Here is a 14,844-nt window from a genome sequence, read left to right as displayed (position 1 = left end):
TTCCTCTTCCATGTGGAGGGATCTCGCTTTCTTTTTCTACTCCTCGACTCTCTTTCCAGACAAGGTGTTTGAGGTTCATCTGTATCTGAATTAACTTCTGAATTTGGAGTGAAATCAGGATCTTGATCACTATCATCAAATTCATCTTCAGAATCTACGTAATACAAAAATCAAATCTGTTTCAATCGCCTATTATAAAGATGGTCAAACTAAGTAAATCAGTGATAACGCAAATTAGTCCAAATTAGTTGTGTATTATGGTATGCCAGAAAATAAAAAAAAAATTTCTAAATGCCAAATTTAACATGGTGGTCATTTATAATTGCAATGCAACAATGACATAAATCAAGGCCTCAACTTAATGTAATTTATATCACTGGCTATCGGATGGTCATGGTAAAGTCAAAGAAAACTAAAATTATTAGGCAGAGCACCATGCACTACAAAATTGAAAATACTAACCTAAGACTGCTTTAACAACTTCTTTAACAGACAAGTTTGCACATCGTTTAGGTCTTCTTGATGCCATTTTGTCTGTCATGCCATGTATGACATCATATAAATTACCATGACAACATGCATATGATGTCATATTCTATATGACATCATAGTGTTATGACTTTGTCATGTCACTATTCTATAGATTAATGATATCACTTACAATGTTTTTGCTCTCAACATGTCAGTTACTATGATTTTGCTCCAAACAAATCAGATACGATGTTTATGCTCTAAGCATTTAAAGAAAAATGCAGATACAATGAATTCCATAGTTATAAATTTTGGTGTTTTACTAAAAAAACACTCTTTTGTAATAATAGGGTGATAAGAAATATTATTTCAACCTTAAAAATTGACTACACCCCAAATATTGAATTTTGTCACTTACGAGGTTTTTGCTCTAACCCAGCGACATGGCCCTGTGTTGAACATCTGAGAGAAGTCTATATTTAGAATCATAACGGTACATCAAGGGATTCCCCAGCATGAAGTGGACTTTCTGCACCTGAGATTGATATTATAATACGTTGTTTACAAACATCAATATAGCACATTGACTTGAGTAATTATCTAAATAAATCATGCCGTGTGTACGTGAGATAAGGCATTGACAAGAAGACCGTGGGTCGTTTTATAACGATTCAATCAGCTGTCAGGCCATTGTGACTAGCCAATGAAATAAGGAGTTTAAGCTATCGCACGAGATAGGAATACCCTTTCAACAACAATGGCTGCTGTGGAGTGACTAAAGTTTGTTTTGTCTTGTGTAATTTCTAATTCACTCTGAAAGTTAAAAGCTGCTAAACACCTCTTTCCGTACTTCGGGGAGAGAAACTTTTTGTGTTAAAGCTTCAAAATGGAGAATTTAACAACAGATGCTGTGTTATCCACAGCTTACTTGGAATATTTACCAGAAAATCCACTTTATGAACCATTCAAACAAAGTTGGATTTTAATGAACCAAAAATATACTAAATTTCAAATTGCAACATGGGGATCTTTGATTGTCCATGAAGTAAGTACTTGCAAATATTATGTACCGGTATTTAATTCTAAAGTTTTTAAAATCAAACTTGACTTTTGAATTTAACCTTAGTCTGCATCAAAAACCCACAACAGCTGCGCATGATTGTAAAATCTGATTTATTTTAAAATATATTTCTGATAAATTAGACATTAATTTCTACTTTATCCTTTTTTTTCTCTTTTCAGTTTGTATATTTCGCTGCCTGTCTACCAGCTTTTATCTTTCAGTTTCTACCTTTCATGAGGAGATTTAAAATACAGTCGGTATGTTGACAACCTATTTTTAACATTTATCAGAAAATATACCCTTTTTCATAGGTTTCTATCCTGTAATTTATAATTCATATTATCTGATCAGGTCAACTCTTGCAAATTGGATGAAATGAGTAAGTAAATACATGAACTTAATGCTATCTTTAGTTTCTTAATCAAAACCAATCATTGGCACTGTTTTGATGTATGATTATTTGTTAAGTATTTCGTTGTTTTTTATAGGATAAACCAGAAACTGCCGAAAAACAGTGGAAATGTTTGAAGCTGATTTTATTTAACCATTTCTTTATTCAGGTAGGCTACTATTTTGTTGAATACTTCATAATACATATATGTTAACTACTGGGTACATGTTATTACCTGGTTAGACCAGATAGATGTTAATGAATAAATGCATGCATTAATGTAGATCTTAAAAGAGCACACAATGCAGAACAATAGTCGTCATATACATATAGACAGTTCTTGGGCATGGATTTACAAAGTTTGATGCAGTATCACTCACTTCCAAAATAATGCTAGTTATAGTACAGGTTCCAATTTCTGAATGAGGGCCTGTACTCTTTATATTATTATAAGTAAAACTACTTATTCGATATATTTCAGTTACCTCTTATTGCTGGCACATATTTATTCACAGAAATGTTCGGAATACCTTACGGGTGGGATGAAATGCCTACATGGTGAGTACAATAAAATATGTTGTTACTAAGGCTGTATGCAATAATGTAGATAAAAAGCTGATACAACAGCTATAGTTAGATGTTAAAATGGCAGCTTACCTGTAACTTAAAGCACTTATAGATATAAATAGTTGCAACTAGTATTAGACATCTTGTTTTTGATATTAGTGAATAAATATTGATATTGTATGATGTTATTAAATGGTATATTTCAGGTATAATTTAGCTTTACGTGTGTTTGGTTGTGCAGTAATTGAAGATACATGGCACTATTTCTTGCACTTTGCTTTACATGATAGACGTATTTATAAACACATACATAAAATACATCATCATTTCCAGGTAATGTAAAATCTCATTATAGTTGTTCTAAAAATTCAATCGTAAAACTCTAAAAATCCTGTGGCAGAAATGTTGGTAAAGATTTGAGAAATAAGAGACTAAGAATCTATTAAAGAATTCATCTTCATATTGTGGTGTTTGTGGATTATCTTTTACATGCTAGAAAACTAGAAGATAGTGATAAGCTTGGTATAGGTTATGGTATTTCTATGATTTGTGATAAGAGATTTTAATTTCAAGATACAGTAATATTATTTTACATTATTTGTAGGCACCATTTGGTTTAACAGCAGAATATGCTCATCCTTTAGAAACTCTCAGTAAGCATTTCTTTTGATCTTAAATTATTTGTTAACCTTATTGCTCATGGTAGCAAATATATAATTTCCATATAAATCATATAGTGGTTGCATTAGTCTTTTCATAATATGACATTTGCAAACGGAAAATGTTGATGATATTTAGTAATGCAACCAACTTTGGATTAGTTTGCATATCTAGTCCAATATAATTGAATTGTTCATTCAAATTATCACACATGATAAACTAACATTGTTCACAAGATGCCTTCTTCACAAGATTTGACCATTGAAATTATAACCTGTGTTAATTTTTAGTCAAATGGACATTTTCCTGCAGCATTCTGAATATCTGTGTCAATCATATTCAACCTATGAAAACTATTTATTCTCAATTATTTGTAGTTCTTGGTTTTGGATTTTTCCTTGGTATTTTGATGTTTGCTAACCATGTGGTATTGTTATGGGCCTGGGTGACTATTCGACTATTTGAAACTATTGATGTACACAGTGGTTATGATGTACCCTATTTAAACATATTCCATCTTATACCTTTCTATGCTGGTAAGTAATGGACACCCATTTAAAGACCTTTTGTTAATAATGGTTTTTCTGGAACATAATACAAAATGGGTTATTTGTGTGCATAATACAGAGCTTAAACAAAAAGACTAACAATGCAAAGCAGAATTAATCACATGGTTAAGGTGATGCTTATTCTGTGAATGACTCATCTGTTTTCTATAAATGATACTATATGATTTTCTTATAGGTTCAAGATTTCATGATTTTCATCACAAAAACTTCACTGGAAACTACTCTTCTACGTTTTTATGGTGGGATGTGATTTTTGGAACAGATTCACAATATAAAGATTACAAGGCTAAATTAGCTAAAGAAAAGAAGAAATTGAAATAAACAAGAGATATTTTAAACAAATTCAAATTGTGATAACTTCAATACCGGTAGCCTAAAGACAAGTTATTGTTGAATTCAAACAACTACCAGATTACCAGCCAAAACTTTTAACTACCTTTTCTATTGTTATGTATAAATGTTGATTGTTGTTTTAAGTATGTGATTGTTAAAGTATTCTTTATTCTTATTCTATTCAATTTACTCTTGTAATATTTGCTATCCATATTTTCACTGAATTTCAAACTTAATCCGAGTAATGCCATTTCTCATTCAAATTTAAAAGCTATCTCTCAGATTAAATTATATGAATCAAATTTTCAGCTTGATTTTGGATATGTTTGGCTTTTGTCTCCAGTGTTAACTTTAATCCTCACCTCTGTTTTCCACATGTCTCAGCAGAAGGACCAAATATATAACACCAAAAGTGTTTAACATTGTATTCTGTTACTATTCGCAAAATAAAGAAATATTTTGTCAAAAATAATTTTTATTGATAAATATAACAAATGATAGATGAAACACTATTTGTGTGTTCAATGCAAATGTTGTAATTGGGCCCAGATGTGTTATTCATAAACACAGTTGGTCAGAAAGGATTATCTCAATTTGTCAACTCTGTCAACACACTGGTGTCTTTAGGTTTTAATCCTCTTATAGATAAATCATATACCACTTCTTCAACTTTCTTCAAATCATATTTCAAAGCATCAAACCGTTTTCTTAAAGCATCATTTTTAAGATTTAAAAGTCTGAATCCAGATTCTAGATTACTGAGGAATGCTGATATTAACAATGGTTTATTGTAATCACCAGCAATAACTGCATTTACTGATAAACGTGACTGAAATATAAAATATAATGTATGAGATGATCAGGTGTACTTATCCTGAAGAAAGTAGCCACTGTGCCCCATTTATGTGCTTCATGTGGTGTTGTCAGCTGAAGGCCACCAATAAAATACTGACTTCTGTGAAATTCTCCTATATCTTGAAGTATGTAACATTGGAACATACTTTTGATCCATATGTCTATCTCTCAAGCAGAAATGTGGCCTAGGTGGTGAAACTATATCTTTGACTCTGTCTGGAAAGACCAGAGTTGGACTGGCATTTTTTGTTATCATCGCTTACTTCATAAAGTGCCTATTTCAATTGACCAATTTTACTGCATTGATTTCATAATTTTCTTGTCATTTACTGACACAATTCAGAGCGGGACTTAAAAGCGCAGTACATGGACATTTCAAAACTATTCTTACCAATTCACTTGCCAATTGTAATAAACCCATTAAAAAATCTTCTAAATCAACATGAAAACCATCTTCCTTATTTACTTTAGCTAACATTAAACAAACAATAACAATATTTAAAATAACAATTTCTTGAAGACATTTACACATATAAACAACATAATTTATTTTGGAAGACAATAAAATTTTTGGGACATGCAAGACAACTAAAATCTTACAGATAACAAAAGTTGAATCAATAACGTTTAATTTTTGTTTCAAAATTATTTTCAGTTATACCCCCTTTTTGAACAGTAATTCAACTTATTATCCCTATTTTTAGGCATTCAAAAGAAGGATGTCTCTACATATAACGATGTCGCAAAAAAAATGTCCCAAAGTTCGATAGGAAGATTCTCAGCTGTTGGTGAACTGATCTCTTTCAAAATTCTCACAGATATACTTCAAGATGTCGTTGCCCAACCCTGAAAATATGAAAGTCATCAAATAAAAATTGTACAAGTACTGCCCGTCAAAAAATGTAATATCAAGGCAACTTACCTATTTCAACTTGTGGTCAATGTTGAAAGAGATCAGTTAACCAACAGCTGAGATACTACCGAATTTTGGGAGTTATTCTTTGGGACACCTGATATAAAAACTTACCTCCAATTAACTCAGCTGCTACAGATCTGTCTATTAAATTTTCTGATTCTAGAAACACAATTAGTGCTGCTAAAAACATTAATTTCTGGAAAACAAACTTCCAATGATCATGATACCTACAAAGAAAATCAAACAATACATTATACATGAGTATCATATACATTCTTATTTAGCAAAAGTGCAGAGATTTGAATTTTTCACAAATGTGCTGAGGGATTAGACCTTAATTGAAAGAGAAACTCTGAAAATGGGCCAGGGATCAAAGGATCCCAAATGTGAGAAGTATCGGGACCATCAACATGTGAAGGGATAAAAGCTAATATATTGAGCATGTTTTGGAACAGTAAAAGATATTAATCAATATTTTGAGATACATACTTGTAATACTGATTGACAGGTATTTTATCAGAAAGATTTTTTGTCTGGTCTTTTACAGCCTCAAACAATTTACGGGCACTTTCACAAAGTTCAGGCACTGAAAAAAATTATATCATAAATTTACATGTTTCTTTCAACTACTTTTCATGCTGGATTGAAATCTTATGACTGATGGGACATAACTTTAACTGGAAAGTAAAGTGGTCTGAGCATGCTGTAAATTGGTGATCCTTTTTGTCAACTTTAGTGGTACACATTAAAATCTGAAGCAAATTGTTACAAGGAAATGCAATGTACTTCAGTTCCCCAGAATATTGTGGATATTTCCAAAAGAGTTTCTATTTGAAATACTTTATTACAAGTAAAACAATAACCATAATTCCTTTCCATTTTAAAATGCTAGAATCTACTCTATACTGCTGAAGGGTTATTTCTCTTGTAGCTAAATACAAATACCTTTTTTTAAACCTTGAGGTTGGTGAATAGCTTGAAGTACTTTTTGAATTTCTCTAGTGGTTTGTTCCATATCCTTAACAACAAAACGAATATCCTGAAATATAAATTTGTTAGAAATGGTTAATAAAGATATAAGTGTGGTCATTTTACCACATAATTAAGCCAAAATCTCAATTTCAGCCAAACATTAAATTGCCTACTATTAAAGTTGAATTAACAGTTGTCAGTATTTTACTTGGAAGAAGTCACACATGTCGTAAATTTAATTTGATCTTGATCTGTATTTTCTAGACATATGCCCAAATTGAAAAAAGAGTTGAGATCATTCAGTTCTATATACTTTTAAAACATCAAATATTTAAAGGAACAGATGTGCCATTCTATTTGACCAAACATACTTTAGTCTGAGAAACGGGAATTAGGGAATTATGCAAGTTTTTAACATTTCTAGTACTTCGAAAGATTATTTACATATATTCCAGACTATAATCAAGACCCAAAAATGGTGCACCTGTCCCTTTAATATCTGACCAAAGTGAGCTAAGAATTGAATTCATTTCATAAATATTCATAATATACAATTTTCAGATGCATGTGTCCAAGATTGTCTTTAGGTCCAAGCAAATATGAGGTTGAATGATTTAACTTTTGAAAGTAAATTCGTTATGTTAGGTTAGAGTTGGGTTGGAATTACGATACGATTTGGTCTTATTCGTTTATTTTATTTCTTTCAACCACGGCGCTTACTTCTCTCAGTTGTTGTTCCGCCGCAAGAAATTCATGTAATTCAGTAAACGTTTCTGTTATCGTTTCAGTCATTTCGGTACAAATAAATTAGTAAAATATAGATATATTATTGGTTCTGCATTGAAAATTTCTTTCTTTTTATTGTTTACAATTTTGATGTAAAGCCACGTTTTTACAAGAGCCACGCTTTCGTATCCGATATTCATTCGGTATACCGAGTATTTTATGTATTATCTGACAGGATATCACTATCAGAGCCTAGCATTCCTTAAAGAACGAAATTAACTAGTGTATATAACAGACTAATGAAATTCTGTGTAAAATACTTATCTTTCATCATCAAACACTGGAAAGAATTTAGTTTGTCATAATTTTTTTTAAAAATAGATGTATTTCGAATGCCGATGTCATGACATTTATGTCAACAATAAAGTTTCTGCAACCAAGTGAAGACAATCGGTCGATGAAACGTGATATTGATTGTTAAATAATTGTACAGATTATGTCAAGCTTGAAGTTATATAATACAGATACTGGTCCACTGAAGCTTAGTCATGACCGTACGTATAATAATCAGATAATAGAAGATAAGATCAATAAGTAGTCTTTTAGCCACTGCCTGCTACTGTCACTGTGTCAGTGATGAGTAGGCTACTCTCTATGTCATACAACATAACTTCAACTTCCACTTGTGTGAAACTGTTGTGTTTTCTGAGTTGTATACTGTTATTCAATATTATTATAAACAAAATAATGGAGTTTTACATTAGATTTAAGATAGTCTAAAACATCTGCCTCTATTCCAGCCTCTGAGTCTGATGGATATTTTTTGACAGTAACATGTCAGCTGTAGTAGACTCAGATAAAAAAGACCTTGTTAAATGGGGATTTTCCACACACTTTTGTTGTGCACGCAGTTTTAAGTCGCCGATGGCTAGATCAGTTTCGCCCAATGAACTGAAGACATAACATAACTGGTGTAGGGAGGAAAATGATGGTATGACAGAATTACAAAGATATCCATCTTTCCAATTATATTTGGTTTTTTCAGAAAAAAACCCTGCACCTGATGCAAAATGTCCCATTTAAAAGCGCCGATTTTTTCTGTCTCTACACCAGCTGATATGACGGTCTAGGTTTTGGAATGAAAGACCAAATTCTTGATTATAGAAACCATAGACATGTATTATTAGTATTATGTTATGGAAAACAGACAGTCTATTAGAAATAAAGATAAATCTATTCAGGCCTTTTTTTCTTAGCTTATATATATATATACATGTAGGGTTGGGTATCGATTACAAAATTGATAGTTATTTTTACACAGCCGTGTATACATGTAGTATTAAGCTCATTATTTCTTATTGACTAACAATATGCGACAATAAGCTAATTAGTTTGACTTTAAACTCCAAAATAATCTTCTACATCAAGATTGATTATAACTATAAGTGACATATTTCAACTGTAGTAGATCTACATCTTAGCAAATAAATAGGCCAAGGTAGATTCAGAAAAATACAGAAAAGTGCACTATTATAGTATTATGTAGGTTGTTAAAGGGATTGCAAAGACGTTTTAAAAACTTTTTATGTGTATGTGTATTTCAATCAGACGGTTGTGGTTCCTGCAATTCCATTAAAACTAAGTGGTGTAAGATGTCACTATAGCAAATGGCCTTATATTGACAATTTTGTGATAGCGTTGTCATCAAACGCTTAGTTTTAGTGGAATTGCAGGAAGCATGGACATCTGACTGAAAATTTAAATGGTGCAAATCGATGCTATCAGTGTCCCCTCTAGATATATAAAGAGTTTAGAAAACTTCTTAACCATTCTTTAACAAAAACAATTAACATCTTTACCCTTACTTATAACATCAAAATATCATTTTTACTAATCAATGAAAGTTTGAAATCAAGTTTGCAGTTTATAGCTTTTTCTGTTGCAAAATAATTGCTGTTAACCTTTTAATCTTCTCAAAATGACAATATAAGGATGTACACTTATCTTTTATCGCTGTGATATTTTTTGTAATCATTAGATAAGGACAGTAAGAGTCTAATTGACTGAGTTTGAAAATACTTTTATAAGCTCAGAAACATTTATATTATATATAATGGAAATAAATACCATTCTTACTAATGATATTTTATAGTAGGTCTAATAGAATAACAATTTTGATTAATTTTAGTCTTACGATGATCCAATTACAAGACAATTATGGTATATACATAAATCTCCAAGACAAACATTGGCTGGTATAATTGGTATGTTATTGGTGTATATATCTATCTGTATTAATGTAGTCAAATATAAACTGAATTTTTAAGTTTTCTTTCAAAATGTAAACTGAACTTATGAAAAATCTTCCCAAATTAGAAGAACCATAATTTGTATATACAGCTGAACAAAGATAATTCATTAAAAGGCTACTATCGCACAATTAGTCTGATAAGCAATAGTTAAATTGCAATTATGCACATCTTCACAATGGTCAAAGCATTACTAGCTTCATCTTATACCTCCACTGCAATAGCCAATGTCACAGAATGCAGTGTTACCATTCGATTGTATGTCAGTGAATATAGCCAATCAGAGTCCTTTGCAGAAAGACTATAAAAATTATGACTTATTATTTACAGTTGAGGGTTCTGATTGACTGTATTCACTAGAGTAAAAACCAAACTGCAATTATAAAACTCTGTGATACAAGAAATGTGGCAATGGTAGTCAAGGTATTGTCTCAAAAAAGTACTAATATTCTTAGAATGTCTTTGTGGTTTTTTTTTCAGTTTACTTTTAAAAGAAACATATTTCTCTCCTAAAAATTTATATCAAAATAGTCACAAATTTTGTCTTAAAATTGCCCTAAATTTTGAAATTTTAAGATATAATGTGTGCTCATGTTTATATTTTTATCAACGCTTCAAAAATATTAAATTACTTTGCTCAGACAATACTTTCGTAACACCTTGACCAATCTAGAACAATGTTAAAATTTAAATTTTAGATTTCTTCTTACTACATAGTAGTGCTTGGTATCGTCAATAATGCCACGATATGATACATATCTCGCGATATAAGGGTCACAATAGGACATATATACGACATGGGGTAATGGGATAAAAATTAACATTTTATCTTCAAAGTTTCTATATATTAGTTGATAGAATATATAGTTGATAGAAGTGGTCAGGGTCCATTGTCTTATAAAAAGTTTCTAACAATTTCAGTGAAAAAAATTGTTATATCATAAAACAACTTATAAAAATTCCGACTTATTTATGGAATAAAAGGTATCATCAAGTATCGATACACGGCGTCGCGATGGGATACACATATCTGGGTATATCATATCTCGATACTACTACTTAGTATGTCTTTTAACACCAGAACACCAATTTGATTTCTGATAAACATATTTTGGTTTATTTTCTTAAAAGGATTCAAAACAAATTCCTAGGTTTTGTAAGTGCAATAAGGACACTTATAGCTTACATTTTCACAATTTCACTTTCTTGTCTGTGTTCCTGTCAGTACAGAAAAACTTGATCAGAATATTACATCAGTTATATCACAATACTGCCAATCAAGCCATATGGTTTTATAGTTACTCATTAGCAACTAATGTTTAATAACACAATCCATGGATTTCTTTCTTAATGTTTTTTGCTTTGTTGTTTTAAATGTTGTTTAATGCTGCTTCTTCTTGTAGAGTTTTTATTTATTTTTATTTTAAATTTTTAAAGTCAAAACTGTTGTGTATATGTATTTTTTTGCCTTTAAAAATATTGTTTCTTTTGAAAATACATGTATTCAAGCATATTTACCACAGCATAGTAGTAAACAGTAAAATATAACCTCCACCCCTGCCATATTTCTATTAAAACACTTGTTACTATTGACTTATTAGATTTATTAGTTATTAGAATTATTATACCTTTCTTGTGCTGACAGTTTAATTGACCCTTCTGTTTGTATTTACCTTCTAGTCACTTCATTGACTTAAAGAATTATACTTGGGCTTGGTAACCAATATAGTGTCTATGACAGTCTTTTAGCTGCTTGATATTAAAGGGCTGTTGCCATTTTCTTTTTATAACCTCAGTGGGCTAATAGTTGATTAGAACTTTGTCTAGAATTTGAAAAATCAAGCTTAGATTCACCAAAGGTTATATTGACTGATGTATTAATAAAATGTTAATTTGGACTACTTTGGTGCACATGACTACTGAAACTGAAAAGTTGATGCCAGTAGCTGTGATGATTTGAATTTTATAGGCACTTTTTAACTATAAGTAAGACTAAGCTTTGATTTTTGATATAAAAATTATTTATTAAAGATAAATTTATGTCCAAATCATATGACACAAGTAGGCTAGGGATCTTGCCCTTTAAGTTTGAATAAAGATAGCCCTACACAAACCCTGACTGATATACCTGTACAATAGAAATTAGTGAATTGATTTATGTTAGAGCTCCTATTTATATTACAGCTAGACCTCGAGATATCGAAACAGAAAAATTGATCCTGGCACGTCCAATGTATCGTAAAGATTTTCGTTATCATGGATATCCTGAAGAGAGTTTTTTCCACCCTAAAAGAAATCATAAAAGACCTTTAAGTGATGAAGAAAAAATGAAGAAGAGAATGTCGAATTCTAATTTACATGATCCACGTAAGTTGAAGTCAATTATCTTTAAACTAAAAATGTTTCAAATGTTTGGTACAAAATGGACAACTTCAATATAGGCAAGCTTATCATATTTCAATATTATACAAAATTGCAGAATTGATAAGGTTCTGGCAAAAGGGTAAAATTTGGCATTGTTTTTGGTTTGTTAGAGGATAAAATAAATCAAATCAAAATTCACCACTCAAAAAACATCAAACATCAAAATTGATGTGATATATCATAATTTTTTTTCGATTGACCAATTTAAAAGTGTGAAAAATGAACCTTGTGTGGGGGAGGGATTATTTCTCACAGAAAATATATTTTTATGAGAAAATAAGTTAAGCTTGTTTAATTAAAGTAGGTTCTACAATAGATTGATATACTAGTATATAATAAAATAGATTGTAATATACCAAGTTTATTATCTTCATGTAGTCAATAATAAAGTTTGTTTAGTGTGTCCATAACTACTGGTATCTCCCAAACCCTATCTGAATACACTCTTTAATTATCTTCAGTAATAGGGTATTTATCAACCAATTACAGTATTTTTATCAAGTAAATGTAGAGCGATATTAAAGAAAATCACATATGTTAGAAGATATGTTTACTTTATTATCTTAGCTGAAAGAACACTTGAAGGCTTTGTATATGTATGGAAATTTGAAAGTTAAGACAAAAGCCAATATACAAATATAACCTTATAACAAAGAAGATTTTTTTGACATTAGACAATATATATATGTAAATGCATTCCAGTTGAAAAATCATAATACTTCTATTTTTAGATAATTCTCCTGATAAGAGAGATGATTATCACCATGCAAGATATCATGATAAAAGACCTCATCTGTATGAGCCAGATCCTGCCCGACAATATTCTCCCCCACCCCGTCATCAATCCCCTCTCCCACCACAACAATTACCATCAAATATCAACAATAGACCATCAGAACCAGATAGAATGACAGACATTGATTTTCATGTCAAAAATGCGTTACAAATTACTGCCAAAAATAATTTCATGGAGAAAAGGTAATTTTATTTTGCCCTATTGAAATTTTTGTAAGGATTTAGAAGTGATGTTCAAAATAAATACTATTAATACAACACATTTTATTCAATTAGGTATACCTGCTTTTTTTATATTTTACAGTAATTGTAACTGTTGCACTAAATATATATATAAAAAAACTTAAATGAAAATGTTATCTATTTTAAAACTAAATGTAGTAAATTTTTTACTTTTTGAAGTCATATTTTTACTTTCACTACAAATGTTTGGTATTTACAGTCAGTATGAAATTGAGAAATTAAGACGTGAAAGAAAGGAGGCAGAAGAAGATATAGCAAGGTTTAAAGCTGAACAAGTAAGAAGATTAGAAGAGGCTCAAGCAGAAAAGAAAAAGGTGATACATTGTACTGTATTTATTTATGACAACTTAAAAAAAAATGCAACTAAATATCATAGCTAACCAATTTACTGACATTTTATAATTATCTTTTACATTCTTTTGTTTATTTACAGGAATATGAAAGAGCTACTAAGTTCTATTTTTGGGATGCTCACAATCATGGCCATGGTGCTCCAAAGGTAAAAAACCATTAATTATTCAAATCATTTCTTATGACATATGTCTTGCAAAACATATAATAATAAATAACATTCTTTTTTCTTATTTTAACTAGATGAAACTTTACATGAGTGTGCTCTGAAGTGCTTATATTATAAATACAAATATATTTTTTATAGGGTTTGGGTGATAATAGAAAACAAAAGTTTATTGAAGAGGACACTACACCTCGACATCAACAGGGTTACAGCAGCTCCCAAGTAAGATATACTTTTTATAAAGATACATGTGTATTCTTGTTCTTAAGATTCTGTTTGGATCTGTTATAAGAAATTATATGCCTATTAATTACATTGGTAATGTACCAATACAGCTGAAAACATCTGTACTAAGCTTATAAGTTGTTTTGAAATTTTATGAAAGGACTGACCAGCGGCCATGATATATAATATTCATTAGTCTTTCAATCATATTTTTATTATTAGGAATTCCATCGATCCTTATTATATTCACCACAGGTAAAATAGATAAACATATTTGAACCAGATATAGTCTTTTCAAAACAGAACACCTTGTCTTTTGTTCAAAGCACAGTATTACATAGACTTCTTTTCCTCTTCTATTAGATTTGAGTTTTATGCAGACTTTTTGTAAATTACATTTATGCTTTTACATTCTACTATTACATCACAGCTTTATATACACCATGTCTACTATTACATCACAGCTTTATATACACCATGTCTACTATTACATCACAGCTTTATATACACCATGTCTACTATTACATCACAGCATTATATACACCATGCTCTATATACACAAGTCTACTATTACATCATAGCTTTATATACACCATGTCTACTATTACATCACAGCTTTATATACACCATGTTTACTATTACATCATAGCTTTATATACACAATGTGTACTATTACATCATAGCTTTATATACACCATGTCTACTATTACATCACAGCTTTATATACACCAAGTCTACTATTACATCATAGCTTTATATACACAATGTCTACTTTTACATCATAGCTTTATATACACCATGTCTACTA

The 14,844-nt window shown here is 30.4% G+C and overlaps 2 protein-coding genes across 2 annotated transcripts; one reads left to right on the top strand and one right to left on the bottom strand.

The window, feature by feature from the left end:
• Positions 1-1,246: 1,246 nt before the first annotated feature.
• LOTGIDRAFT_218137 (hypothetical protein) lies at positions 1,247-4,523 on the top strand. Its single transcript, XM_009060927.1, has 8 exons — positions 1,247-1,516; positions 1,714-1,791; positions 2,023-2,094; positions 2,407-2,483; positions 2,699-2,825; positions 3,097-3,145; positions 3,530-3,688; positions 3,897-4,523. The coding sequence occupies exons 1-8, from the start codon at positions 1,358-1,360 to the stop codon at positions 4,040-4,042; spliced, it is 867 nt and encodes a 288-aa protein (XP_009059175.1). The 5' UTR covers positions 1,247-1,357; the 3' UTR covers positions 4,043-4,523.
• LOTGIDRAFT_192190 (hypothetical protein) lies at positions 4,516-7,648 on the bottom strand. Its single transcript, XM_009060926.1, has 6 exons — positions 7,518-7,648; positions 6,771-6,864; positions 6,315-6,411; positions 5,937-6,052; positions 5,301-5,380; positions 4,516-4,883 (listed from the first exon to the last, which is right to left on the bottom strand). The coding sequence occupies exons 1-6, from the start codon at positions 7,587-7,589 to the stop codon at positions 4,644-4,646; spliced, it is 699 nt and encodes a 232-aa protein (XP_009059174.1). The 5' UTR covers positions 7,590-7,648; the 3' UTR covers positions 4,516-4,643.
• Between the last annotated feature and the right edge of the window lie 7,196 nt (positions 7,649-14,844).

The sequence above is a fragment of the Lottia gigantea genome (genome assembly GCF_000327385.1).
Source record: "Lottia gigantea unplaced genomic scaffold LOTGIsca_45, whole genome shotgun sequence".
NCBI lineage: Eukaryota > Metazoa > Mollusca > Gastropoda > Lottiidae > Lottia > Lottia gigantea.
Note: the sequence above shows the minus strand (reverse complement) of the source record. Positions and strands in the feature narration are given on the sequence as shown.

Coding starts and splice junctions, on each gene's coding strand:
- LOTGIDRAFT_192190 (XM_009060926.1), bottom strand. CDS start 7,589: ATGACTGAAACGATAACAGAAACGTTTACTGAATTACATGAATTTCTT. Junction 6,865..7,517: donor CGGAACAACAACTGAGAGAA/GTAAGCGCCGTG, acceptor TTTATATTTCAG/GATATTCGTTTTGTTGTTAA. Junction 6,412..6,770: donor ACCTCAAGGTTTAAAAAAAG/GTATTTGTATTT, acceptor AATTTTTTTCAG/TGCCTGAACTTTGTGAAAGT.
- LOTGIDRAFT_218137 (XM_009060927.1), top strand. CDS start 1,358: ATGGAGAATTTAACAACAGATGCTGTGTTATCCACAGCTTACTTGGAA. Junction 3,146..3,529: donor TCATCCTTTAGAAACTCTCA/GTAAGCATTTCT, acceptor AATTATTTGTAG/TTCTTGGTTTTGGATTTTTC. Junction 3,689..3,896: donor TCTTATACCTTTCTATGCTG/GTAAGTAATGGA, acceptor ATTTTCTTATAG/GTTCAAGATTTCATGATTTT.